Below are 26,275 nucleotides of genomic sequence, written 5' to 3' on the forward strand. Positions count from 1 at the left end.
TTTTTTTATATATTTGTATTGATTTCAGAGAGGAAGGGAGAGGGAGAGAGAGAGAAACATCAATGATGAAAGGGAATCACTGATCAGCTGCCTCCTGCACGCCCCCTACTGGGGATCAAGTCACAACCCGGGCATGTGCCCTGACTGGGAATCGAACAGAACCATGACCTCCTGGTTCGTAGGTCAACGCTCAATCCCTGAGCCACGCCGGCCGGGTTGGATTGTGGTTTTGAAAGATCGCTCTGACCGTGTTCAAAAGACAGACTGATGTGGGGAGAGGATGGAGGCAGGGAGGCCAGGGAGGAGGCTGGCTGGTGGGGCAGGGCCGGCGGGAGGACGAGGTGGGGGTCCCGCTGCCACGGGCAGAGCCAGCCCTCTGTGTACAGTCCACGGCCCTTTCTCAGGCGGATTCCACCTGAGCCTTCGGAGTCCTGGGCATGGGCGGGCAGGGGTGCCCCTACGCCGTGGTGAACAAGGGTGGCCTGGACATGCTGCTTCCCAGGGTCCCCTCCACCAGACGAGGGGCATTAGAGGCTGGAGACGGGATGTCTGAGCTGGCCCCGAGCTGTCGCCAGGCCCCCGCCTTGGCCTGTCACGGAGTTCTGTCCTTGGGGGTTTGCACCCACGCCTTTCGTCCTGACCTCCTTAAGTGTCTTCTCCAACCTGCTGCCTCCCCTTCTGTAAATGGCCTTTTCTCTTCTTTGGGGACGAGCCTGGCTCCAGGGAAACCCTGTCCCTCCTCCGGCTCTGAGAATCTGTGTGTCTGTCCGCCCGCCTGTCCTAACCATTCTCTGTCAGTGTCGTCAGCCGGATGTGCGCCCCCGGGAGCCTGGAAGCGTGTGTCACAGACACAGCCGGACACTGTGTTCTGTCCCACGTTTCTCCAGCCGAGCGGAGGCAGGAAGGGCCCCCTGAGCTCGCCTGCCTCCTTCAAAGGCTGCTTGCTGGCGCGGCCTGTCCCGGGCTGGACAGGGCTGGGCGGAAGCGGGGTCGGGGTCAGCCCCAGCTCCGTGGGGGTGGCCCTGACAATAATAGCCGGGCCATCCCGCTGGAGCCAGCTCGGGATGCTACCCCTGGGTGCTTCCTTCCCGTCCTCCCCGTCCGCCCCCGGAGCACCCACCCCCATGGTTTGGGTTGCTCCTGGGTACTCAGGCCAGAAAAGCAGCTCTTCCAAAGGGCTTGTCCCTGGCTCCGGCTGCATGTGGCAGGGTGGTCTCTGGGCGTCGAGCCCTGGCCCTGGGGACGAGAGAAACTGCGGCTCTGCCATCTTGTTCAGTGCCCACCTGATGCTCTGAGGCCCAGGCACCCCCGGCCCTCTCCCCGGGAAGCTGAGAGAGATGCCCCACAAAACCAGGACACGGCCTGGCCCCGCAGAGACCCTGAGGCAGGACACAGGCTGGGCCTGGGCTCTGAGCCAGGGCTAGGGGCCCCTGAGCGGGAGGAATCCGAGTTCTCTAACTTGAGGCAAAGAATTCTTGGACTCTGAGCTTGCAAAGCGAGTGTTGTGATGCAGTGGGAGAGGAGGGGGGGGCAGGGTCCAGTGACCCCTGGAGACCCCTCCTGCCCTGTCCTGCTCAGAGTCCTGCTCTCTTCCGCCTCCTGGGCCCCCACCCCTGCTGGTTCCTGGGAGCTGAATGGGTCTTTGAAAGTCCGGGGAAGGAGGAAAAAACCCCTGTCCGTCTCCCCCGCAGCCCCCAGTGCTCCCAGCTCGGTCAAGTTCAGCGAGCTGACCACCACCTCCGTGAACGTGTCCTGGGAGGCCCCGCAATTCCCCAACGGCGTCCTGGAGGGCTACCGGCTGGTGTACGAGCCCTGCACCCCTGTGGACGGTGAGTGGGACCCCAGCGCGTGCCTTACACCCACCTCGAGGGGGCTCTCTCTCAGCCGGGGTCCCCTCGCTGTCACTGCAGTCCATGTGGCCAGCATCTCCCAGCTTATAAAGAGGAAACTGAGGCCGGGACAAGGGAAGGGGAGTTCTGAGGTGCAACAAGTTGGGGGTGAGCTGAGGAACGGCCTAGGTATCCTAACTCCCAGGTCCAAGTTTTCAATCTCTTCTTGTCCAAAAGTCAATGGCAGTGGGGGGCTGGGGGGGACTGGAGTGTGGGGGTGGGGGCCCTGGGAGAGACACAGCATCCCAAGCTGGACAGGTCATGAAGATGGGGGGGCCGATGGTCCTGGCCCAGGCATGCCCCCCAGAATTGAGGTCCAGCCTTACTCTGGGTTCAGCTTTCTCTGCCTTCCATGGAGTCAGGAACCGCTTGGAGAATCTGATGAAAGACCAGAGCCTCTCCCCAGAAGGATGCACAAGTTTGGGGGGCATTGCACCCCGCTCCCTCTGTGAGCCTCTGGTCTTGAACCTCCGGCTCTGTCCCTCTGACCCTGGGCTGTCTTCAGAGCCTCTCTGTAACCCCTGCCCCGCCCCGCCCTCTAGGCCCTGGCTGGGACCCTGGCCCACTCCTGCACCCCCAGGTGGGTTAGCCCAGAATCATAGCTAGGGACTTAGAGAGGTGGGAAGGGGACTGGGCTCCCAGCAGCCTGCGTCCAGTTCCGGAGCCCAGCAAGACCTTGGGGATGTGGCTGGCCTACCAGCTGGCACCCTGGTGGCCAGAGGTGACCACCTCTGGGCTTACCCCTCCCTCTCACCCCTCCCTGACAACTGAACCTGGCCAGACAAGGGGCGGAGCCCTGAGTATGCTGCAGTGGCCAGCAGTTCTGGGTCAGCCGGGGAACAATGGCCCTCAGTCTTCGCCGCCACTACCTGCGTGCCAGCAGCTTCCTGTCTGCAGAGTGCACTGTGTGCTAGGCCAGCAGGGGAGCCGGCCCCGGGAGGCCTGGTCAGGTGCAGGCCCGGGAAAGGCAGGAAGGAGAGGACAGAGGTCACGGGGAGGGGATGCAGGGGGATGGGACAGACGCACGCTCGTCACAGTGGCCTCCACCCGGCCTGCCCTTGAGAGGTGTGAGCGCTTTGCCTTTGGTCCTCTGTCCAGCAGGGTCTGGACCCCATGTCCCCACGCCCTTCCATATTCCCGTCTGCCCCGTGATGGCCCAGCTGATAGGATCCTGAAGCCCTGCGTGCGGCTAGGCGACACCCAGTCTGGCCAGCGCGGCGTCTGCACCCCGGGTTGGTGCCTCCGCCCTGGGCTCAGGTCAGCAGGCCGCATGAGCATCCAGGACCCCCTTTCCTCAGGGAAAACCAGGGTCCATGGTGATGAGGGGTTTGCTCAGAAATGTCAAGGAGCCGATACCCAGAGCTGCTGCTCTGGTCCTGGGCATGTCCCCACGTCGCCCCCAGATCTCCTCATTCCTGCAGGAAGCACCTCTGGAGCGCCCCCTGTCTGTCACTCAGCACCTTGTTTATTCAGTATGTAGATGGGGCACCTACCACGTGCCAGGTGCTCTGCTGTTCTATTTAGCCTCATAGCATCCAGCCTTAGATGTGACGGATGCCCGTGCTCAGCGGAAGGACACACGGACGCTAGGGGACATGAACAGGCGCCTGGGGCCAGTGCTGGGTGTGAGCCCAGCCCGCAGGCTGTGGAGCCGTCTCCCAGCAGTGACCAGTGTGCTCAGTGGACATGGCAGCGGAAAGCCAGTCCTTAGGGGAACAGTGGCCTCCTTACGGGGCGCTGGTCAGTGGGGCTGCCTGGAGGACATGGGTGTTTAACCGATGCCAGCTCAACTGGCGGGAGGGGTGGGAGGTTTGGATCTGTGGAACACAAGCGCAAACTCTCACCTCCTGAAAACCATCCAGGCCTCCCCTCTAATTGCCACAGTTTGGGGTGCAGTTGACAGGGGGACCCCGGTGTGAGCTCCCAGCTCTCTCTGGCATGAAAAGCCCAGGCTGTGCTGAGGTTGTCCTGGCTGTAGGGCCTCAGGTTGTCCTGGCTGTAGGAGCTGAGGTTGTCCTGGCTGTAGGGCCTCAGGTTGTCCTGGCTGTAGGGCCTCAGGTTGTCCTGGCTGTAGGAGCTGAGGTTGTCCTGGCTGTAGGGGCTCTGGTTGTCCTGGCTGTAGGAGCTGAGGTTGTCCTGGCTGTAGGGGCTCTGGTTGTCCTGGCTGTAGAAGCTGAGGTGGTCCTGGCTGTAGAAGCTGAGGTTGTCCTGGCTGTAGAAGCTGAGGTTGTCCTGGCTGTAGGGGCTCTGGTTGTCCTGGCTGTAGGAGCTGAGGTGGTCCTGGCTGTAGGGCCTCAGGTTGTCCTGGCTGTAGGAGCTGAGGTTGTCCTGGCTGTAGGGGCTCTGGTTGTCCTGGCTGTAGGAGCTGAGGTTGTCCTGGCTGTAGGGGCTCTGGTTGTCCTGGCTGTAGGAGCTGAGGTTGTCCTGGCTGTAGGGCCTCAGGTTGTCCTGGCTGTAGGAGCTGAGGTTGTCCTGGCTGTAGGGGCTCTGGTTGTCCTGGCTATAGGGCCTCAGGTTGTCCTGGCTGTAGGAGCTGAGGTGGTCCTGGCTGTAGAAGCTGAGGTTGTCCTGGCTGTAGAAGCTGAGGTTGTCCTGGCTGTAGGGCCTCAGGTTGTCCTGGCTGTAGGAGCTGAGGTTGTCCTGGCTGTAGAAGCTGAGGTTGTCCTGGCTGTAGGAGCTGAGGTTGTCCTGGCTATAGGAGCTGAGGTTGTCCTGGCTGTAGGGGCTGAGGTGGTCCTGGCTGTAGGGGCTGAGGTGGTCCTGGCTGTAGGAGCTGAGGTGGTCCTGGCTGTAGGGGCTGAGGTGGTCCTGGCTGTAGGGGCTGAGGTGTCCTGGCTGTAGGGGCTCAGGTTGCCCTCAGCTGGCTGCAGGTGTGTGCCCTCCAACTCCAGGCTATGCTGTCTTTACAGAAGCACTTCCTGGAAGGTGATCCTTGGAATGGGAGTTCGGCAGGATGTGACAAGGGGGACAGAAACGGGCTCTAAGATGTATTGGGGCCCAACAGTTACGTTAAACAGGATGGCGCGTTGTCTCTCCCTCCAGATGCAAAAGGACCCGTGGTCATCTCGGAGGCAGACAGCGTGTAGCCTTTCTGAAGCCCCTTTAGCCGTGGGGCCCTTTTTCCTAAGCGCAGCCGGGAGCACTGTGGCTGAGAATCAGTCTGGGAGACACTAATGTGTGGCCGAGGGTGCCAGCCTGGCCTCATGCCAAGAGGCTTTGGCCCTGGCGGTGTCAGCTGCCCCCCCCCAGGCCCCCCGCAGGCCCCGCAGTGCCCACATCCTCTGCTTTCCCCCCAGGAGTCAGCAAGATCGTGACGGTGGACGTGAAGGGGAACAGCCCCCTGTGGCTGAAGGTGAAGGACCTGGCGGAGGGCATGACCTACCGGTTCCGCATCAGAGCCAAGACCTTCACCTACGGGCCCGAGATCGAGGCCAACGTCACCACGGGCCCAGGCGAAGGTAGGGGAGCATCGGCGGGCCTGGGACCTGCCGCCCTCCACACACAGCATTTAGCCCCCCACACGAGAAGGGGTATCCAGACACCGGGATGAGCAAGACCAGGTCCCCGGCAGAGCTCACGGGCCAGGGGACAGCAGACACAGGCAGACACACCAGACCTTGAGAGTACAGGGTGGGCCTGTGCAGTGGCGTAGATGGAGGTGAGGGAGAAGGTGGCTGGGCTGTCAAGGTTACCCATAACATCAGAAGTTTCTCAGGCTGCTACTTAGGCCAGAACCCCTGGGGTCCTTTTGATAAGAGCAGGTTCCTGGGCCCCAGGAAGTCAGAATCTCTGAGCATCTGCTTAGGAATGTGCATTTGAACAAGACCGAGTGGGTCTCTTCGGCACCCGCTGTGAGAACCACTAATTGTGGGAGTGGGAGAGGCAGGAGGGTGACTGTGACTGAGCTAAAGGTGGGAGCACCTGCTGGCTGCCTCCTTCCTGGACAGAGGTGACGGACAGACGTTGGCAAGGTTGGGGGGAGGGGAAGAAAGGAGCAACACAGCAGTGTACCCTCCTGAGGCAGGAGGGGAGGGGCAGAGAGGAAAGCGTGGCTTGGTTTGGGTCTTGTGACACCTGTTCAGGTCGTCCTTGGGCTGGGGGGTGGTTGGGGCTTAGCTCTCCAAAGTCCCTGTCACCCCTGCAGATTGTCCCCTCCTGAACACAAAAGCCACCTGCCTCCAGGCCACGCTCTTCCCTCCCTTCCTGAGAGAGAACACAGCCCATCCCACACTTGTCCTGAAATCCCTCTGCTCCCTCCTCCCTGCCCCACAGACCAGGTGGGGACCAGGCCTCCTGGCACCAGAGCCTGGCTTAGCCCGGCCTCGGGAAGGTGAGCTGGGCCCCGCCCAGGAGGCCGCCTCGCCTGCCAGTTCACCTGCACGATGGGTTTGCCCTCCCAGCTGCGTCAGGCCGCCCTCTTTCTCTTTCTGGGCACCTTCCCTTCCTGCCCCTGGCTCTGCAGAGAAGCTGTGTGGCTCCATGGGAAAAAGGCCGCAGGGCTGCAGGGAGAGCCGCCTGGAGCCACCCCGGCCCCCCTCTGCCCTGCCCCCCCTCTGCCCTGTCCCTCCCCGAAGGCCTCTCACCTAAGCCCGCTTTCCTAGGAAACAAAAGCAGGAAGAGAGCTGTCAGCCGAGCAGTGGCATGGGGACAGGAGATGCCCATCTGGACAGACTGTTCTAACCTGAGGCCTGGGGGCAGGCCAGGGGACAGGAAGTGGGGGGGGGGGGTAAGGAAGAGCCGAGCTGCCCCCTGCAGGTGTGAATGAAGAGGGTCTGCAGGGAGGAAAAGCAGCTCCCATCCTCCTCCCCAAGCCGGGCAGTGGTCCAGGAGATGACTGACAGCTCCGTCTCTCAGCCCTGAGCGAGAACTCGGGGTCCTAAAAGCCCCACCCCACCCTTCACACCTCCCTGGGCTGTGTCCCGCTGCAGGCAGGACACACATTAGGGAAGGAAGGAAGGAAGGAAACGCGGTCCTCAAGGTCCTGGGTTGGGCCTGGGCGCAGGCGGGCATTGGGCTGCCCAGCTCTGTCACTGAGTCCTTGGCCTCCGGTCCAGCCCGCCAGCTCCTGGTTCCATCCAATGCTGGACTCTCGCCCCCTTTCCCAGCAGGCGTCCACCAGGGCCACCCGCACTCGCTCAGCCAGCCAGTCACCCATCGCTGGCTCGCTCCCTGGCCCCACCAGCACATAGGAAGCACCTACTGTGTGCCCCGCTCTGAGCATGCAGGGCCGCACGTCGAATGAGTGACAGCACTCAGGGTCGGGGCCCAGGGAACACTGGGAGCCAGAGGACAGGCACGGGCCTGTGCTGCAGGGCACCCCCAGACAGAAGGGTCCTGGGACCCATGACGGATAAAACCGGGTCACTCCTCTTACTACGGAGTGAACTCCCTGCTGCTCCGGCTCCCAGGCTGGCTGCTGCCTGACCGCCTGCCTCACCAGCAGAACTGGCCCTGGAGCCCGGCTCTTCCTCCCTCTCCAAGCAGCAGGACCCAGGTCCCCCTGCCTCAGAGCCAGTGTGGCTGCGCTGGCGGATTACAGGCAGGCGGTGGGGGGGACGTTGCCCTCATAGGCCAGGAGGGGAGATGTCAGGGGCCCACTCAGCCCCCCAAAAGCAACCTCTCCCAATCATGGGCCTGCTCTGCCATGGTCCTACCCGCCTCCACTGCCCCCAGGACACATCCCTTTCAGGCCTTGCATTCCAAAAGGCCTTTACAGGTGGGGAAACTGAGGCACCGGATGGCTATGTGAACTGATCAGTCACCCATCTAACGGTTCTGGGTTGGACTAGGAACCCGGGTCTCCTGAATCTGCTCCAGGGACCTTTCTGGCATCACCCCAGGGTCCCTCTCCTGCCCTGAAACTTGGAATTGGGGGCAAAGAGGGAGTAGGGGAATGCAGAAAAGAATCAGCAGGTCGAGCCTTAGACACACTTCCCCGGCCTCACCCTGCAGGGTTTCCCGGGACTCAGGCGGGGCTGGTTTCGCGGGCCAGCCTCTCCAGCTGGGGCACAGGGAGGCAGGCTGGGTGCCCGTCGGTGCTGTGCATCCCTCGCCCATGTGTGCCGTTGGCAGGTGCCCCGGGACCGCCTGGAGTGCCCATCATCGTGCGGTACAGCTCCGCCATCGCCATCCACTGGTCCAGCGGAGACCCCGGCAAAGGGCCCGTCACCCGCTACGTCATAGAGGCCAGGCCGTCAGGTAACGCCCGCCCTGGCTGAGCCGCTGTCCCTATGGAGCCCACGTCTCACTTTCTTCCTCTTTCCCGAGTCCCTCCACCTGGTGCCCTTCTGTCATCGTCACCTGCAATTGCAATGGCACATGTGCTTCTCCAGGTGAAGCTGGAGGTGGCTGTGGGAGTGGGGAGTAGGGAGGTGCACCCTTAGTTAAGGAACACCCCAGAGAGCAGCACCTAGCGCCCGCTGAGGACCCACTCAGGTGGAGGGTCGTTCAAGAAGCGAGGGGAGCCCTAGGCCAGTGGTCGGCAAACTCATTCGTCAACAGAGCCAAATGTCAACAGGACAACGATTGACATTTCTTTTGAGAGCCACATTTTTTAAACTTAAACTTCTTCTAACGCCACTTCTTCAAAATAGACTCGCCCAGGCCGTGGTATGGTGTGGAAGAGCCACTCAAGAGGCCAAAGAGCCACATGTGGCTCGCGAGCCACAGTTTGACGACCATGGCCCTAGCCGATTGGCTCGGTGGATAGAGCATCAGCCTGTGGAACAAAGGGTCCCGGGTTCGATTCCGGTCAAGGGCACGTACTTCAGTTGCAGGCTCCTCCCCAGGCTGGGTCCTGGTCCGAACTTGTGTTTCTCTCACATCGATGTTTCTCTGTCTTTCCCTCTCTCTTCCACTCTCTCTAAAAATCAATGGAAAATATCCTCCGGTGAGGATTAAAAAAAAAAAAGAACCCAGGGGAGCACGAAGTTGAGCTCACAGAGGTTAAACACCCATGTCCTCCAGGCAGCCCCACTGGCCAGCACCCCCTAAGGAGGCCGGCCGTTCTTTCCGCCCCCGCCCACCCCCTCCCAACCCCCCCCCCCACAAAGACCCAGCTGCCTCTTTAAGGCCCGTCTCCGCCCTCAGGACTGGCTTGGCAGCTCCTGTAACCGCACCAACCTGTCCCGTCAAGCCTGAAATCGAATCACAAGAACTTCCCAAGCCATCAGCAGATGAGCGGCCGATGAGCCGCTGCAGGGGCTGCTCTGCACGCTCCCGTTTCACAGTCGCCGTGACACCTGCGCCTCCCGGCTCCCCTTACCCACGGAGCCCTCGCCCTGCCAGCTCCCCCGTTGCTAGGCTTCCGAGTTAATCAGAGGCGCCAGAGTCCACGGAGCCGGAGGCTTGTTCCTGGTCTTCCCTGGACCCATGATTAGGCCACTGAAGCTGAGACACTCAATGCCATCTTTGCTGCTCCTGCAGGAGCAGCAAGTGGCAGACACAATGGGAAGTAGCCGGGCATGGCAGGAGGTGACACTTCTAAGGGGCCATCGGAGCATCCTTGGGGCAGCCGAGCTCTAGTCATCTCAATACAAGTAGTTCATTTCAGGGGTTCCAGGAGGCAGCCACCACCCCGTCGTTGCCTTCATCTTAGGCACATGATTACAGTCACCAATAGCTAACACCTATAGCAGCTTAGAGCCAGCCTGTAGCCGGAAGGGGTGTGTACGGCTGGCTCTCTCTCCACTCCAGATGGTGCCGCCCCAGCCCTCCAGTGCCGGCTGCTGAGTTGGCCTGGAGACGGCCGTGTGCTTCTCCCAACCAGGGCCCGAGCCTGCTTTTTCCACCCGAGTTGGCCGGCCGGGGTGCCAGGCTGTGGAATGTTGGCTCCAGAATGGACTCCGGCCCTGTTGATTTCCCTCTGCTTCCTGGGAGGCCTGGCGTGGGGCCTGGTGTTCTGGGTTTGGGGGCCATGCGTTGGTCCACACGGGTGGGATCAAGGACTAGGGTAAGAGGAGGGACCCAGCCAGGATCCCCTGAAGGGTCAGGACTCAGAGCCATGGTGGAGGGCTGGTGCAGGGGACGGCAGGCCGTGGGAAAGGGTGAAGAGCCATTGCCTTAACCTTGGGCTAATAGTTAAGACGGAGGGTGGGGGGTGGAGGTCTGAGAGGGAAGTCAAGAACTCAAAAGTTGGGGACAACATGGGTGGAGTACAGACGGGGAGCCCTTCCGCCCTCTCTGGTCCCTGATACTCCTCTGATCCCTGCTCCTCAGCATGGAGGGACCTGAGGATGGGTCCCATCAAATCCAGGCAACTTGACCAAACCCTCATGGTAACCCAATCCCTTCTGCAGCTGTTCACACACAGTCCTTGTTTGATGCCACTGCTGTGTGTGCTTTGAATAGGGATGGGGACCAGGAACATGGGGGCCTGCTTAAGGACAGGAGGGGGCACCAGATGATGACATCTGAGGCAGCCAAATGTTGAGGAGCACTTTGCGATGCAATGGAAAAAGTATATGCAGGCCCAGCAGCGTGAACGAGGAGGTCCCTGTTTATTCAATAAGAATATATTTTCTTAAAAAGAGGAATATGCAGAATAATTCTGCCTATAGGGGCTAAAAAGGCTCATCGCTTTGTCTAGAATCAGGGGTCCTCAAACTTTTTAAACAGGGGGCCAGTTCACTGTCCCTCAGACCGTTGGAGGGCCGGACTATAGTTTAAAAAAAAACGATGAACAAATTCCTATGCGCACTGCGGGCCCGGGACGAGTCGGCTGCTAAGCAGGACAGGCAGCGGCACCCGGCGGGCTGGATAAATGTCCTCGGCGGGCTGCATGTGGCCCGCGGGCCGTAGTTTGAGGACCCCTGGGTGGTAGCGGGTTGCTCTTTGCAATCTGTTCTGCATTTTATACATGTTTAATGTTGTATGGACATCTTAACGAACAGACTAACAGGGTCAGATACTGCACAGGTATCTGTCATCTCCTGAGGACCTCCTGGGGGCCCTCCCCGCACTGGAGAGTGGAGTTGACGGGCAGACCTGACAGGCCGCTCTCAGGGAGCGACAGCTAGGATGGGGCCTCCCCTCACGGGGGGCCTCCCTTCTGCGCTCTTGCAGACGAGGGGCTATGGGACATCCTCATCAAAGACATCCCCAAGGAGGTGACCTCCTACACATTCAGCATGGACATCCTGAAGCCGGGCGTGAGCTACGACTTCCGGGTCATTGCGGTCAACGACTACGGCTTCGGCACCCCCAGCAGCCCCTCCCAGTCTGTGCCAGGTACCGGCCTGTGGGTGAGGGGAGCAGGGGCTGGGCAGTGGGGAAGAAGGGGAGGCAGCAGAGCCCCGGGAGCGCTGGGGTGGGGCCCGAAATGCACTGTCCCCTCAGTGCCTCGAAGCAGCAGCGAGCCCTGGGCCAGGGCCCGAGTCAGGGTTCAGCTTCGGAAGAAATGGGACAGACAATAACTCCTGTGGGTTCCTTTTCAAGGACTTGGAAGCCCTGGGCAGGGGGCCCAGCCGGCTTGTGGATGAATCATGGGAGCTTCCCTGAGCTCATCAGCCAGGAGATTCAAGGGCACCAGTTCATAAACTGTGTGTCTCCATAGAAACCGAGCCCCAAACAGACAGAGCACAGACAGGCCTGGACCACCTGACGGAGCAGCGTCTGGGTGGGCTGGCCTGCCATCCTCCTCTTCTCCTCTCCCTGTTCTTCCCGTCCAGCGTGTCTCAGCTCACAAGGGCCTCTACTACCAAAACCCATGACCCCAAAGCTAAGCACTGACCACTTAATACCAAGGCCTCTTCCCCCAAGGCAGACCTGTAACTCCGAATTTCTACTCACCGGGGGAGTTTCCAACACACTCCCACCCTTGCCAGATGGACAGCACCGATCGTGGGAAATAAATAAATACTTGAGAGCTGAAATAGGAGCCAGCCGAAAAAAATAGCAAACACACCATCCCTCCTCCACTGCAGCCCATGTCTCCAGCAGACATCACTAATTAATCCCGGCACGGTTTCCTCATGAGTCCAGAAGCAACCTCAGCACTCGTCTTGAAACAGCCTCCAGGGAGCCCCATTGATCAGAGCTGGCACGTCAAATGACTGTCCCTCCCAACCTTGTCATAGGCTTGACCTCCTTCAGGGGGCACAGACCTCGCCTACCCATAGACCGAGAGCAGGATGGAGGGACCCCGCTGGAGTGGGAGGTTTGGAGGCAAGAGGGGCCGAGCACCCTGGTCCTGACGCCCCACCCGTGTTCCAGCCCAGAAAACCAACCCGTTCTACGAGGAGTGGTGGTTCCTGGTGGTCGTCGCCCTGGTCGGCCTCATCTTCATCCTGCTCCTGGTCTTCGTGCTCGTCATCCGGGGCCAGAGCAAGAAGTACGCCAAGAAGACAGACTCGGGTGAGCCAGCCCCCAGCCCTGCCAGAGGGGCTGGGCCTTCCCGTGTCCGCCTCCCTTCCGCAGAGACCGGTGGAGGTCTCTCTCCCGGAAGTGCATCTGCTCCCACAGGTGGGGCAGCCCGGGCTTCCTAGTCTGGTTTCAGCTCTAGCACGAGAAAGAGGGGGCAGCCGGCCAGGTGGGGAGAAGGGAGGTGGGGGAGGGGACGCTGCCCAGTGTTAAAGGGATGGCGTGACCAAGCCATGCCAACCTGCCCCCCAGGGAGCAGTGCCAAGGCTGGTGCCCTGGGCCATGGGGAGATGATGAGCTTGGATGAAAGCAGTTTTCCTGCCCTGGAACTCAACAACCGGCGCCTCTCCGTCAAGAACTCCTTCTGCCGGAAGAACGGCCTGTATACCAGGTAGCAGCCCTCTGCGTGGGGGACGGGAGGGCGGGGGCTGGAGGGCCAGCAGTGCCCGGCTGGGGAGGGCCACAGAGCAGGCAGCGCCCACTCGGCCTCACCCTGTCCCAGAAACGGCTTTCCACCCCAGTGAGTGGGAACGGTCAGCACAGGCAGGGGCCAGGGCCCACAGCCCGGGCGAGGGCACACTGGCGAGAAAGTCACAAGGAGGTGGGGACAAAGGGTTTCCACCAATCACAGCAGAAGGCAAATAACTTGCACAGTTTTGCAGACAGGCCGACTGCCATCTGAAGCCAGCTGTTCCTAGGCACAGCCCGAAGCCATGCTATCCACTTGCCCCCGAGGGGAGACGGCCCGGCCAAGGCTGGGCAGACCCACCTGAGTGAGAGGCCCCAGGAGCTCCCCACGATCGTGGACGCCCTACCTGTCCACCCCCCAGGAAAGGACAGACACCCCGAGTGTAGCCACGTCTCCCCTGGTCCTCCCTCATGCCGGCTGTCATTGCGAAACGTGTTCTCCCACCCTCGCCCCCCAAGTCCACTCTCTCAGCATCGTCCCCCAAGGGCAGCATCTAAGCAGCCCACCAGGAAGGACGAAGCTGGTGGCATTGCCAGCTCTCCACCCTACGTCTCTCCAACCCCAGGCCCTCCTACCGATGCCTGCAGCCGCAGGGCTGCCCATGGCCAAGGACAGGGGCAGCTCACAAAACGTCTCTGTCTGGTCCCGGAGGGAGGAGGCGATGTGTGTGTTCTTCAGGGGGGTGGGGTGGGGGTCGGGGTGCTGGCCAATGAGGCCCACTCTCACCCTCTGAGAAAGCCAGCTTTCCAAAGAAAGGGACATTTGATGGCTCCGTGGCAGGCCCAGCATGGCCACCACAGTCTCGCCAGGCTGGCTCCAGGCCCCTGCCACCCGGAACAAGGGGCGTCTCACCGACGGCCTGGCCTGGCCTGGTCTGGCCTGGCCTGCCTCTCGCACCCACAGTGTACACACACCGCAGCCCTGACCATGCCTGCACCCCTGGGCCTGCACAGAATTCCCGCCTGCACCAAACGAGCCCCAGGCTCCAGCCTGACCCAGCCATGGGGACATGCCAGCCCCCACTCACCTGCATGTCACGAGGGCAGCTTAGCCTGGCACCCCGTTGTCCCCCTCCTCCGGGTCGTGTGCTTGCTGTCTGGTCTACACGAAGCTTCGGCTAGTACTGTTACTGCTTTGTTTTAAAGATGCACTTTGCCGATGGGAATAAAATCAGTGCAGAGGCAGCACAAGAGGTCGGAGGGGCAGGGGGTTGCCTGGGACATGTTCCCAGGTCGCGGGACTGTTCTCAGAGCAGCGTTTCTGCAGCATGTGGTGTCTGGCCCCTGTGCGGACAGCTGGGGCTTAGAGCGACAGTGCCAGAGCAGGCTGGGCAGATGCTGGGGTGTCAGGCCCTGGGCAGTCCCCCCTTGCACCCCGTCCTGAGGGCAGAGTGGTGAAAGGCCTGCCCACTCCTCACCCTCAGCCCAGGTGGCCCAGGAGCCCGCAGCCCCGGCCTCCGGCCTGCAGGCCTCCATCCATGGCAGGAGTGCCAGGCGTGTTTCCTCTGGTGACTCGCAGCCAGGCCTCTCCCTCCCCCGGAAATGCACGCCTCTCCCCAGGGCTGAGTTTTCAAAGGCGGGCGTGGCATAGCCGGGAACCACTGCGATCTCTGAGCCGATCTGAGGGAGGGAGGCCGTGCTTTCCTGGCACTCTGACCCCGGTGCCGACTCTGAAGCTCACCTTGTGCGTTTAGGAAGTGCGTGGGGTTTGTCTGCAGCGCCGGTCTCAGGCCTCCCGTGAGAGTCCGATTCAGGAGGTCTCGGGGGCCTAGGGTGCTGTGTCACATTCCCTGCAGGTGATGCTAAGGCCTGCGGTCCTAGAAGCATAGGTGGAGAATCAAGCTGCGCCCCCCCCCCCCGCTCCCCCCCTACACACACATACTTCCCTGGAGCTCATTCAAGAACTCAGCCCAGCACCCTCAGCACCCTGAGCCTCCCCCACCCCAGGCGGGGCCCCCACCCCAGTGCCACCTTCCACGGCACAGGCCTGTGAAGAGCAGGCACAGGAGCGTGAGGGATCCGAGGGCCTTCATGCCTCCAGGCCTCTCGGTGGCCTCCCCGGACCAGGGACCAGAGGAGGCTGCTCTGGATGAGGCCACCTCTCAGCCCCCACCCGCCTCCCTCTAGGTCTCCGCCCCGGCCGAGCCCCGGCAGCCTGCACTACTCGGATGAAGATGTCACCAAGTACAACGACCTCATCCAGGCCGAGAGCAGCAGCCTGACGGAGAAGCCCTCGGAAGTCTCCGACTCTCAGGTGAGGGGCCCTGGACGGGGGTGGAGCAGCCCCTCCCGAGAGCAGGCCTGCATGGCGGCCTGTCCGGTGGCCCGTCCGGTGGCCTGGACCTCCCTCCTCCTCCCCTTTGTGGGCCATAGCGACGCAGGGGCCCCAGCAAACGATGTACAAGTCGGATACAGGCCAGCTGCCACCTCCCAGGCTCTGCTCAGAGTTTGCACCCGGGGCTCATGGGGTCCCTGGAACCGTGATCACGGAAGACACCCCGAGACCATGGTCCTCCCGCTCTCAGGAGGCACCCCGTGCTCAGTCGCTCAGTGGCTCTGGCCTGTCAAGGCCCGGGAAGGCGAGGAGAGGGAGGTTGACACAGCAGCCTGTCTTGCCAGGGCCCAGGGAACCAATACACTGAGCTAGTCAGGGTCAGAATGAGCCCCAGAAATGGAAGGCTGGTGCCCTGGAGCCCCACGGCTGGGAAGCAGCAGGGACTGGGAAGGCATCAAAGCTTTGGAGCAGGGGTCCTCAAACTTTTTAAACAGGGGGCCAGTTCACTGTCCCTCAGACCGTTGGAGGGCCGGACTATAGTTTAAAAAAAAACTGAACAAATTCCTATGTGCACTGTGGGCCTGGGACGAGTCGGCTGCTAAGCAGGACAGGCAGCGGCACCCGCCGGGCCGCATGTGGCCCACGGGCCATAGTTTTGAGGACCCCTGCTTTGGAGGTTCGGACCTGAATTTGAATCCTGGCTCTGCTGCCAATGAGCTGGGGCATCCTGGGTGTGGTAGAGAACCTCTCTGAGCCTCAGTGTCCCCATCTGTGGAATGGACAGGGTAACAACAGGCTCTGGTGGGGCTGTGGGAGGATCCGCTGAGATTAGGCAGAGAGAAGCTTAGCACAGGGCCTGGCGTGCGGCAGCTCACATTATTAAGAAGGGGACGGTGCCTCTGGGAGACAGAGCCTTCGAGAGGCTGCCATTAGGTGGGCTATGCGGGGACACTCTGTCCCAGGCTGAGGGGAGAGGGGGCTGAGTGCGTTCCGATGAGGTGATGTCACGGCCTCCCACTCCAGCCCTCTTGCTCTTGACCAAGCCTGGTGGTTGCCCAGGAAGGACCGAGAAAGGCCACTGTGTCCCATGCCCTGGACCTTCTGTCCGGGCCTGGGAGAGGATGAGAAGGAAGAGATGCCAGCAGGGAGTAGGGCTGTGGGCCGTGTGGGAGGTGCCAGCCAGCCTGGGATCGGGCTTGTGGGCCCCATGGACCAGGGCCCCTCGCCCACGGCTGCCTTGTTCGGTTCCAGGGTTTCTGATGGGCTCGGCGGAGCCAGCGAGGCGGGAGCTCACGCCCCCATTCCGCTGGCAGGGACAGAGACACCAGCTCAGCCTGGCTCCCGGGACTCATGTGACTCAGGCCCGGCATCCCGTTAGGAGAATTTAACTCCTTGCAGCCACGTGCATACGGGGACTCACAAGGCCAGGCTTCCCTGAAGCGTGGTTTTTCTTTCTCCCCGAACACGGTGGTGAGCAGTTCCAGGGGTGGGCAAACTTTTTGACTCGAGGGCCACAATGGGTTCTTAAACTGGACCGGAGGGCCGGAACAAAAGCATGGATGGAGTGTTTGTGTGAACTAATATAAATTCAAAGTAAAGGAGCGGAGGGGAGAGCAAGAGAACCGTATAGAACAGCCGGATCCGGCCCGCGGGCCGTAGTTTGCCCAAGGCTGATAGACTCTAGTCCAGGGGTCCTCAAACTTTTTAAACAGGGGGCCAGTTCACTGTCCCTCAGACCGTTGGAGGGCCGGACTATAGTTTAAAAAAAAAACTATGAACGAATTCCTATGCGCACTGCGGGCCGGGACGCATCGGCTGCTAAGCAGGACAGGCAGCGGCACCCGGCGGGCCGGATAAATGTCCTCGGCGGGCCACATGGGGCCCGCGGGCCGTAGTTTGAGGACCCCTGCCTAGTCAAGGTAAAGTTCAAAGACATAAGGCATTCAGCTCCGTCTGCCCAGTGTTGTCCCAGGGATGCGTTAAGCGAGAATCGGGCCTGGGCAGTGCCAGGCGGGACCATTCCGGTCTGCTTGCTCTGGAACGGTCCTTCCACTGCAGCCTGTCCCCTGTGCGTCCGGGTCAGGTGGGAATTTGTTCCCTGACAGCTAAGGAGGCCCGGATGTCGGTGTCTGTCTGGGTGGTGAGGGTGGTGGGTGCAGGAGGTGAGCAGCCGCTGACTTCCCTACACTCACTCTTGAGCCTGTACCCTGAGACCATGGAGATGATGGGACGCAGCCCTGGCTCCCGGGAGCTCCCCGAGGGCCGGCCTCCCTGTGGGCCCTTGTCCCCAGCATAAGGAGATCCTGTGATTCGTCTCTCGCCTGACTGCAGATAGTGTGTGGATTGTGGGGCGTCCCCTGTTGTGACTTTCCATCTGGGGCTCATGGTGGGTGCCCCACCATATTCATCCTGCTAGGATGGTTTCTCAGGGGCATGTCCCTCAGCGTCAGGGACAGCGGGCGCCCCTCCATGGGCTGCTCTGGAGACCCTGTCGTTTGAAGCCCGCTCCCCCCAGGTCCTCTGAGGGTGAGCCGTGCGTGTACCGCCTGGTTTATGTTCTAAGTCAGACCACCCAACACGCCCTCTCCAACACGGGTGGAAATTTGCCAGCCGGTTCCCTGTGATACGGTCGGTCATAAACAAAATGTCCCCGGTTCTTATAAACAGACACACATGATAGGATGTGAGAAAGGCCGTGACAGGCTGTGGTGAAGGCTAGGGGGCTGGCTGTCCCCAGTGGGCACGGGGTGGGGGTGGGGGCTGGGCCTCCAGAGCTGAGGGAGAAGGGGTTCCAGGCCTGGCGGGCGGGGGGCGGGGAGGGGGAGACACACAAGGCTGAGGCTTAAAGGGCCTGTGGCTTGTTTGATGGAACTTCTAAAAACGAAGTGTGGCTTCCTTCCAACTTCATTTTCAAAGTAAGAGCCCAAGCTTGGAATGCACGTTTCCTGGTTAACACACGAGAAAGGCTCCATGGAAAGGAAGTTCCCCGCCAGGCACCCGCTCCTGATCGCTGCCCTGTTCTCCGTGCGATCCTGGCGGCCCCGCTAAGCTCGTTACAATGGCATTAAGCCGATGTGGAGAAGTACAAAAACATACAGGACAAATGAGATTTTATGTCGTTTTTATTGAGCACCCAATCAAAATCGTGAACATTTATGGAGTCCTCTCCAGGAGTGATGCCAAGGATTATTCCAGAATGGCACCACTCAACCCTGTAGAACAGCTGGTGGTCTACAGACCACTGGTGGTCCTTGAGGTCCGAAAGGTTGGTGACCGCTGCTCTAGGAAACCTGGTGGGTTTATCGCTATTTTCAGGTAAAGACAAGGAGAAGAATGGCTGGGGGAGCCCTCTAAAGAAAGCCAGGCTCCACCTCTAGGCCTCCTGCACACCTACTGTGCGCCACGCACAGGTTGGGCCCTGTGTGGCGCCTGGGAGGGATAAGCATGGGATTGGCCCTCCATGGAGCCCCTTCATTCCTTCCTTGGTGCATTTGTCCAGCAGATGTTTGTTCTGCACCCGCTGAACAGTACCAGGCCCTGTTTACAGGTGGCGGCTCCAGTAATGAGCAAGACAGGCTCTTACGAATGTTGTATTGTGATCTATGAGGGAAGACCCCATGTGTGTAAATAATCAACGTTTTCATGTCTCACTCAAGTAATGTCACCACAGTAACTAACTTCAGGAGGAAAGTGGTGAGCCAAGGGCTTCCTGTTTCCTGTGGCGAGGAGAAATCCTGGGGGAAGGTCGGATTCTCCTGGAAGCCCACGGAGGGCTGCCTGGAGGAGGTGGCATTTCGGCTGGACGTGTGACAGGACTGGCTCATGCGTAGAAGGGAGGAGTGCGGGTCCGTGTCCGGCTGCCGTGGTGGTGAATGAAGCCACGCTCATTCTCAGAAGTCCCACCTGAGTTCTGCCACCGCCCCCTCTCTGCTGAGTATGTCCCGTGCTTTGTCGGTGTTTGCTCTTGGCCATCAGCTTGGACCACGAGTCTTGTAGGTTCCGTGAGGCCCGTCTCCCGCTTCTCCTTAGCCGGGAGAAGCCCAGATTGTGCCGAACTATAGACACACTGCAGGCCGGACCAAGAGAGCCTGCGGGGGAGGAGATGCCACTTGTTGGGCACCTGCTGTGCCGAGCCTTGTGCTTTCTACGTCCTCCTTTAACGTCTCACCACCCTGCCATGCAAATGGGAAGATCCCCACTTAACAGCTGGGGAAACTGAGGCTCTGGAGCCAAACAGCATGCCTTTGGTCACAGAGCTCAGAAATGCAGCCAGTGAAGATTTAAGCCTAGTTCCGGCTGGCTCTGAGGCCGGGTCCCCTGCAGCCTGGCCTCCCCACCCAGCTGCCCGGCATAGAGGGGAGATGCACCCTGACCCCACCGCGCACCCCACACTCCCCTGGCCACAGGGAGGCCTCTGACAGCCGAGGACAGGCACACATTGGCTGTCACCTGATCTGTAAGGGCGCAGGTAGCCTGTGTGACATTGTGTCCGAGATGAATGTTCCCAAGGACATTCATGGGAGATTCCCGGCTATTTTAGTACCAGGAGCCCAGCGCCCTGACAAAACTGTGCCTCCAGAGGGCAACCAGAGGAGGGAGACGCTTAGCATGTCCCCCACCCTGCCCCACCGCTGATCCCCCGACAGCCTGTGCAGGAGAGGCTCGCTCCAGGGTAAGGGCATCCGAGGGGACAGACGCACGCCGGCTTCCGGCTGGACTGGGTGCCGGCAGCGCCTGAGACCACAGCCCTGGGACCAGTCTAAAGGTGTACGGGGTGACCTCCTGTCATCTGGGCAAGCTGTTCCTGCATGACCTGGTGAGATCCAGCAGGACGAGGGCACCCTGCCCGGCGCCAGGGTCTCCACACGGGCCGCAAGCCTGTATGGTGCCCTCCCATCGCCTGCTGAGTTTGTGCCAAATTCCCGCCTCTAGAAACGAGCAGAAAAGCAAAAGGCTTTCTTTCCTTTGCTCCCTCTCTTTTGTTCCTGTCTTTTCTTGGGGTCCTTCCTCCTGCTGGGCCCCTCCTGGCTCCCATCACCAGGCCTGGAGTCTGAGCTTCCCCCCTCTGCCTCCCCCCCCTCCCCCCACCTCCCCCACCCCCAGGCCCTGGTAATTGCTGATTGAGTAGCTTTGAGGAGCTGTTAAGAGGCCCAGAACTGAGACAGTTGCCTGATTGCCTGGCCGCCTGGCGGGGCTGCCCATGAAAGGCCCCCTTTGTGCTGGGCTGTTACTGGGAAGCTGCATTCAATTACCGAGGGCCGAGCTCGAGAGTGGAAAGCCCGAATGGAGCTCCTGGTCCCCCTCGCTTTCTTCTCTTCTCACCCCACCCCCACCCAGAAAAGAAACAGATGTTCGCTGAGAAGGAGGCCGAGAGCAGGCGCTGATGCAGGAACCCCCTCCTTTGGCCTGGGAAAGCGGGGGAGGAGGAGGCAGGCGGGCAGCTAGCCCCCAGCCCATTTGGCTACCAGCTCTTCCTTCCCTCCCTTTCCCCGCCCCCATCAGGAATGCGGCCCCACAGAGTGTCTGGCACACAGTAGGTGCTCAACAGATGGTAGCAGGCACCAGGGAGATGATGGGATGAATGGGCTTTGGGATCTGAGCCCCCCAAGAGGGCCGAGAGGCCAGTTCCCCAGCCTCCCAGACAGGCCTCCCCATTAGAGAAGGGGTGAGATATGGGGGAGGGGAGAGGTGGGAGCTGCCCCAGCAGAGTCAGCCTCCCCCACCCCCTTGGCCTCTTCTGATCCCTCCTGGTGGGGCTTCCAGGCGCCTCCCACCCAGACCCACCCTCACTCTCTCCCTAACAAGACCTTCCACAGCCTTCTTGCCCATGGAGCTCATCTCACCCTCTGGCCTGCGGGGACCCACCCATCTTGCAGACAGGGATGCTGAGGCCCAGAGAGGCCCCGGGATGGGTCCATGCGTACCGAGCCCGGAAGGAGCGGAGTTGGCATGCCCTGCCACAGTCACCTCCTACCCAGACACCATCCCCTCTGGGATGGGCCCGAAGTGGTCTAGCGATTCCTCCCCAAGACGGAGGCCCAAGGCCGGCCAGAGTTCTCAAACCCCTAGCAACTATCCCAGCCAGTCAGGGGGTGCCCTGCTGGAGAGACTGTGGGCACCCCCCCCCCCGCGACACTCACCAACCCTCGCTGCCCCTGGACCAGAGGGACCCCCCGCCTCCTGCCTCATGGCATCGCTACTGGCTGCCCAGACCTCTCTGCTTCCGGGCCAACCTCACCACAGCCCAGCATCGGGTGCCCCCCCTCCCCGCCTCCCACTCTCGGCATATGGAGCCCTGTGTCTGCACGGCCCCTTTGTTCCCTCCTGGCCCGGCAGCTGGGCAGGAGGCAAAGAAAGGGGCTCCTATGGTGCTGCACCCCGTCCCGGGGAGACCAGCCAGGGACTTCCCGTTGTCTTGGTCTTGGGGTTTTCTGCTGGGAAGAGGGGTGAGGAGGGTGAGGGTCAGCGGCAGGGACTGTGGCGGGGGTGGAGGAGGAGAGGGGCCAGCAGACATAAATTCGCAGCTGACCAGGGAGAACGTATCACCCAGGAGGGGACCAGGCTCTCATTCCCCGTCTTGTAACCTCTGGGCAGGTGTGGGCTTTGGAGAAATTGGGCAGCCCTGGGCAGAAGGCAGAGGTGTGACAATTCAGCAGGTAACCCAGGTCACGTTTCCACAGATGGTGTCATGATGGTTCTGTGCATGGTACATACTGCTCTTGAGGGTCTAGATGCCATAAAGGACTTTGGGTCCCCGAGAACACGTGCACATGACAGATCCCGTGGCTCGGACCGGGTGGGCAAGGCCAACTCTCCCGCTTCCTTACCTGCAAAGCAGGACATGCTGATCCTCCCAGAGTCCTTTGCGCTGGGCTCACTGTGCTCCTCGCGGTAGTATGTTTCTCGAGTGTGTTTTATTGAGGGTGATGACACTCCCTTGCTGCTGCTGCAAGCACGCATTTGCTGGGCAGAGATAAGGCAACCTGAGTCCAGTCTTCGGAACGGCATTTTCTTTGGAGAGACAGAGGAATGGGGGAGGAGGGGGAGAAACAAAGGAAGGGGGAGAAAGAGAGAGAGAGAGAGAGAGAGAGAGGCATCAATGTGTTGTCCCACTTATTCACGCATTCATTGGTTGCTCCTTGTAGGTGCCCCGACCAAGAGATTGAACCCACAACCTTGGCGTATCGGGATGATGCTCTAACCAGCTGAGCCCCCCGGGCCAGGGCCCTGAGCTGTATTTTGTTTGGCGTGTACCGTTTGCTGACATCCGGGTGCCTCTCTCCCAGAGAGTTAGTTGTAAGGGCGGTCCCATCTGCTGCCTTCTTGGTTCTCCAAACACTGCCGGGAGCGTGGGGTGGGGGAGGGGCATCCGCTATTTTTAGCTACACCATTCAGATCCCGATGCTGTTTTACTTCGCGTCCCAGATTGACTCTTGCCTCGTGATGGTTCTCCGATAGGCGGATGGAGTGCAAGCCAAGGAGACCCAGGTGCCAGCAATGCTAAGAACAAGCGTAATGCGTTACATCTCTTTTCAAAAGCTTCGGGATGGTCATCGGGTGAACAGCCAGAACGCTTGCGGCTCTTGTTCTCATGCTTGTTGTATGATTGAGTGTGGCTTTCATTCCGGATCCCACGTGGGTGGGCAGTGCCAGGAGCCTCTACAGTCTTCCCTCCTGGCCCCGGCCCTGGCCCCAGTCACGCAGGAAGTCAGGGGCTGGACCTGGGCAGGCACTCAGTATCATTCAGGTCTGGTGAGCCCAACAGGTCGGGAGACAGCGGCCCCTGAAAGAGAGTTTGCTACTCACCGTTCCCAAGAAGAAGGCACACACACGGTGCCACGCAGGGCCCCCCCCCCACCCGGGAAACCCCAGGGCGGCCAGCAGGCAGGGGAGCGGGAAGAAGACCTGGGTAGGAGCCTTGACTGTGGGGCCCACAGGAAAGTCAAAGCCGGGAAAGCAGGCGTAGGGGAGGCCAAATAAATTCAGGGGCTCTGGGGGGGTAGGGGCTGGACCTGGGTGATCAGGACCAGGGAATAGTGGGTGAGCATGTGGGAGCCCATTCCGTGGGCTGTGGGCTCTGAAATCACCTCATCGTCTGAGGATGGACCCGCCCTGGGAGGGGCAGTCCCTCAGGGTCAGCAGATGTGAAAGCATGAGAAATACCAAAAATAAAGGCAGGATTAATTCAACTCAAAAACACTCTGCTGAGGGGAAGAAGCCAGACACAAAAGGCACATATTGAGCCCTAGCCCGTTTGGCTCAGTGGGTAGAGCGTCGACCTGCGGACCGAAGGGTCCCGGGTTCAATTCCTGTCAAGGGCTTGTAACTCAGGTTCCTCCCAGGCACGGACCCTGGTCAAGGCGGGTGCAGGAGTCAACCAATCGATACGTTTCTCGCACCTCGATATTCCTCTCTGTTGTTCCCTCTCTCTTCCACTCTCTTTAAAAATCAGTGGAGAGCCGAAACCGGTTTGGCTCAGTGGATAGAGCGTCGGCCTGCGGACTGAGGGGTCCCGGGTTCGATTCTGGTCGAGGGCATGTACCTTGGTTGCGGGCACATCTCCCGTGGAGGGTATGCAGGAGGCAGCTGATCGATGTTTCTCTCTCATCGATGTTTCTAACTCTCTATCCCTCTCTCTTCCCTCTGTAAAAAAAAATCAATAAAATATATTTTTTAAAAAAATCAATGGAGAAATATCCTCGGGGTGAGGATTCACACCCAAAATACCAAAATCCGCAGACTCTGTGCCAGGACCTGCTCTGAAGGAAGCACAGCGCAGGCCAAAGGGGGCACCATACCCTCGGGCAGTGCGGGGAGGCCCCCGGTCCGGGGCTGGACGAGGCCAGGGGACAGTCAGACCAGAGCCCTCTGCGCCTCCCAGCGCCGAGCACGCCGCCCGTCCCCACGGGGCCCCTGACTCCCGATCTCTGTCCCCCCAGGGAAGCGACAGCGAGTACGAGGTCGACCCGAACCACCAGAAGGCCCACTCCTTCGTCAACCACTACATCAGCGACCCCACCTACTACAACTCGTGGCGGCGGCAGCAGAAGGGCATCTCGCGGGCCCAGGCCTACAGCTACACGGAGAGTGACTCGGGGGAGCCGGACCACGCCACCGCGGCCAACAGCAGCGGCATCCAGCAGGGCAGCCTCTTCCGGCCCAAGGCCAGTCGGACCCCAACGCCCCAGAACCCCCCGAACCCCCCGAGCCAGCAGAGCACCCTCTACCGCCCCCCCAGCAGCCTGGCCCCCGGCTCCCGGGCTCCGATAGCAGGATTTTCATCGTTCGTTTGACATCCTGAGAGAAACAAGGAAGACGGCACCGGCCTCCCCTCCACCGTCCCCGCACCTCCTGCCAGAGAACAGGAAACCAAGGCAACTGTTCACCTCCTGAGTTTATTTTTCCAGAGGTCCCAGGGCCAGCGGAGCCGGAGGGGGAAGGAGGGGGAAGACAACCAGGAGCCCACGTGCGGCCAGCAGTCGGCCAGCTTCGTGACTGCGGGTGGGCGCAGAGCTGGGGGAGCAGCCGGGGTGCACAGGAGTGGGTTGGGCCCCTGGGGAGAGGGGGAGAAGAAGCTCAGGGCCAGAGGGCTGCAAGGCAGGCCTGGCTGAGGGGGGAAGCTTCTGGAACCCTGACCGGCTGCCCCGCTTCCGGCATGTGCCGGATGGAGCGCTGGGCCCGCGGCCGGCTGGTGCTATGCAAGGATGGGTGTCACTGGGCACAGCTCTCCTCTCTCTTCACCCACCCACTGCCACGTGGGGCCCTGTTACTAGCAGGCGTTGATGGTCCCTGCTGCCCCCTGCCCCGCTCCTCACCCTCACTGCCCCCCTCTTCACCCCCACTGCCCCCCTCCTCACCCCCACTGCCCTGCTCCTCACCCTCACTGCCCCCCTCCTCACCCCCACTGCCCTGCTCCTCACCCTCACTGCCCCCCTCCTCACCCCCACTGCCCTGCTCCTCACCCTCACTGCCCCCCTCCTCACCCTCACTGCCCCCCCTCACCCTCACTGCCCCCCTCTTCACCCCCACTGCCCCCCTCCTCACCCTCACTGCCCCCCCTCACCCTCACTGCCCCCCTCCTCACCCCCACTGCCCCCCTCCTCACCCCCACTGCCCCCCTCCTCACCCTCACTGCCCCCCCTCACCCTCACTGCCCCCCTCTTCACCCCCACTGCCCCCCTCCTCACCCTCACTGCCCCCCTCCTCACCCTCACTGCCCCCCTCTTCACCCTCACTGCCCTCTTCACCCTCACTGCCCCCCTCTTCACCCTCACTGCCCCCCTCTTCACCCTCACTGCCCCCCTCTTCACCCTAACTGCCCCCCCACCTTGCTCAGCTCCCCCATCAAACATTTGAAAGGGTGAGAATTTGCCTACCTAGCTCCTTGTTCCTAACATGCTTTTTTCTTGTAAATCTAGGGGAGGGTCCCTCAGGGTACAGGAGAGCGCCCCCTCCTCCCCCAGCCCAGCCCCGCCATCCCTTTACTTGAATTCACTTCCCTGAGCACAGGGGAGCGGAGATGAACTTGGGACAGAGTAGGGGCATCACCGGGGTAATCGGGTGAAACGCAGGAAGTCAGGAATGTGGGGAGGCCGCTTTGACTTCACTCTTTCTTCCAATTCAGGTACCATCTGCCCCCCCCCCCCCCCCCCGGCAACCCCGCAACCCTAGAGGAAGAGGGCAAAGGGAACCCCTTGGACGAGGAAATTCCGCTTGCCTGGGGCTAGGGGCGAGGGTGGGGTGAGGGAGACCATGCAGATAGCTCTCTCCCTGGACAGACACCTTCCTCCTGTCACACACGCCCGTCCACGGGCAAGGATCAGGCCCGGGAGCCTCTCCAGAGAAACCCCTCGGTTCTTGTAGCCAAACCAGAGGCTCCCTGTCCGCCCATAGCTCTCCGCCTCTAAAACACCCGCCTCCCAAGCACAGGGATGGCTCGAGGCTCGGCTCCGCCTCGCCAGGGCCTGGAGCCAGGAGGGGCCCGTGTCCTCGGAACGGGACGCAGTTCCTGAGAAGCAGAGCCAGGCCGGCCGGGAGGGCAGGTCCGATGGGACCAGGGGACCAGAATAGCTGACGGGGAGGCAGAGCTTCTGCACACACAGCCCGCTCGGAGGAATGTTCTTAAAAAGCCGCTCCGGCGGCCTGGATGTTCCCATCAGCTCCGGGCTTCCGGATGAGGGGGCTGGGGGGAGCCTATCTAAGTCCCGAGGCCCCTGGCGCCCACAGCTGGGGAAAGGAGACTGCCAGGCCAGCGCGTCCAGTGCAGCCTGGGGCACCTTCGTGG

General features: G+C 61.2%; 1 protein-coding gene and 1 long non-coding RNA gene across 2 annotated transcripts in view; one reads left to right on the forward strand and one right to left on the reverse strand.

Annotated features, from left to right (window-relative positions):
* SDK2 (sidekick cell adhesion molecule 2) overlaps nucleotides 1-24,863 on the forward strand; it is a 218,337-nt gene extending 193,474 nt beyond the window's left edge. Inside the window, exons 38-45 of the mRNA XM_080680029.1 lie at nucleotides 1,692-1,829; nucleotides 5,186-5,347; nucleotides 7,962-8,087; nucleotides 10,953-11,117; nucleotides 12,102-12,242; nucleotides 12,501-12,639; nucleotides 14,844-14,970; nucleotides 23,931-24,863. Of these exons, the coding sequence (XP_080536155.1) occupies nucleotides 1,692-1,829; nucleotides 5,186-5,347; nucleotides 7,962-8,087; nucleotides 10,953-11,117; nucleotides 12,102-12,242; nucleotides 12,501-12,639; nucleotides 14,844-14,970; nucleotides 23,931-24,284 (1,352 nt within the window). The 3' untranslated portion in view covers nucleotides 24,285-24,863. The remainder of the gene's footprint in view (nucleotides 1-1,691; nucleotides 1,830-5,185; nucleotides 5,348-7,961; nucleotides 8,088-10,952; nucleotides 11,118-12,101; nucleotides 12,243-12,500; nucleotides 12,640-14,843; nucleotides 14,971-23,930) is intronic.
* On the reverse strand, nucleotides 18,096-22,774 carry LOC308254105. The gene is made up of 3 exons (XR_013961198.1): nucleotides 22,246-22,774; nucleotides 21,819-22,002; nucleotides 18,096-19,079 (listed from the first exon to the last, which is right to left on the reverse strand). It is a non-coding gene; the product is annotated as an uncharacterized lncRNA (long non-coding RNA).
* Nucleotides 24,864-26,275: the final 1,412 nt, after the last annotated feature.

The sequence above is a fragment of the Plecotus auritus genome, assembly GCF_963455305.1.
Source record: "Plecotus auritus genome assembly, chromosome: 7".
Classification (NCBI taxonomy): domain Eukaryota; kingdom Metazoa; phylum Chordata; class Mammalia; order Chiroptera; family Vespertilionidae; genus Plecotus; species Plecotus auritus.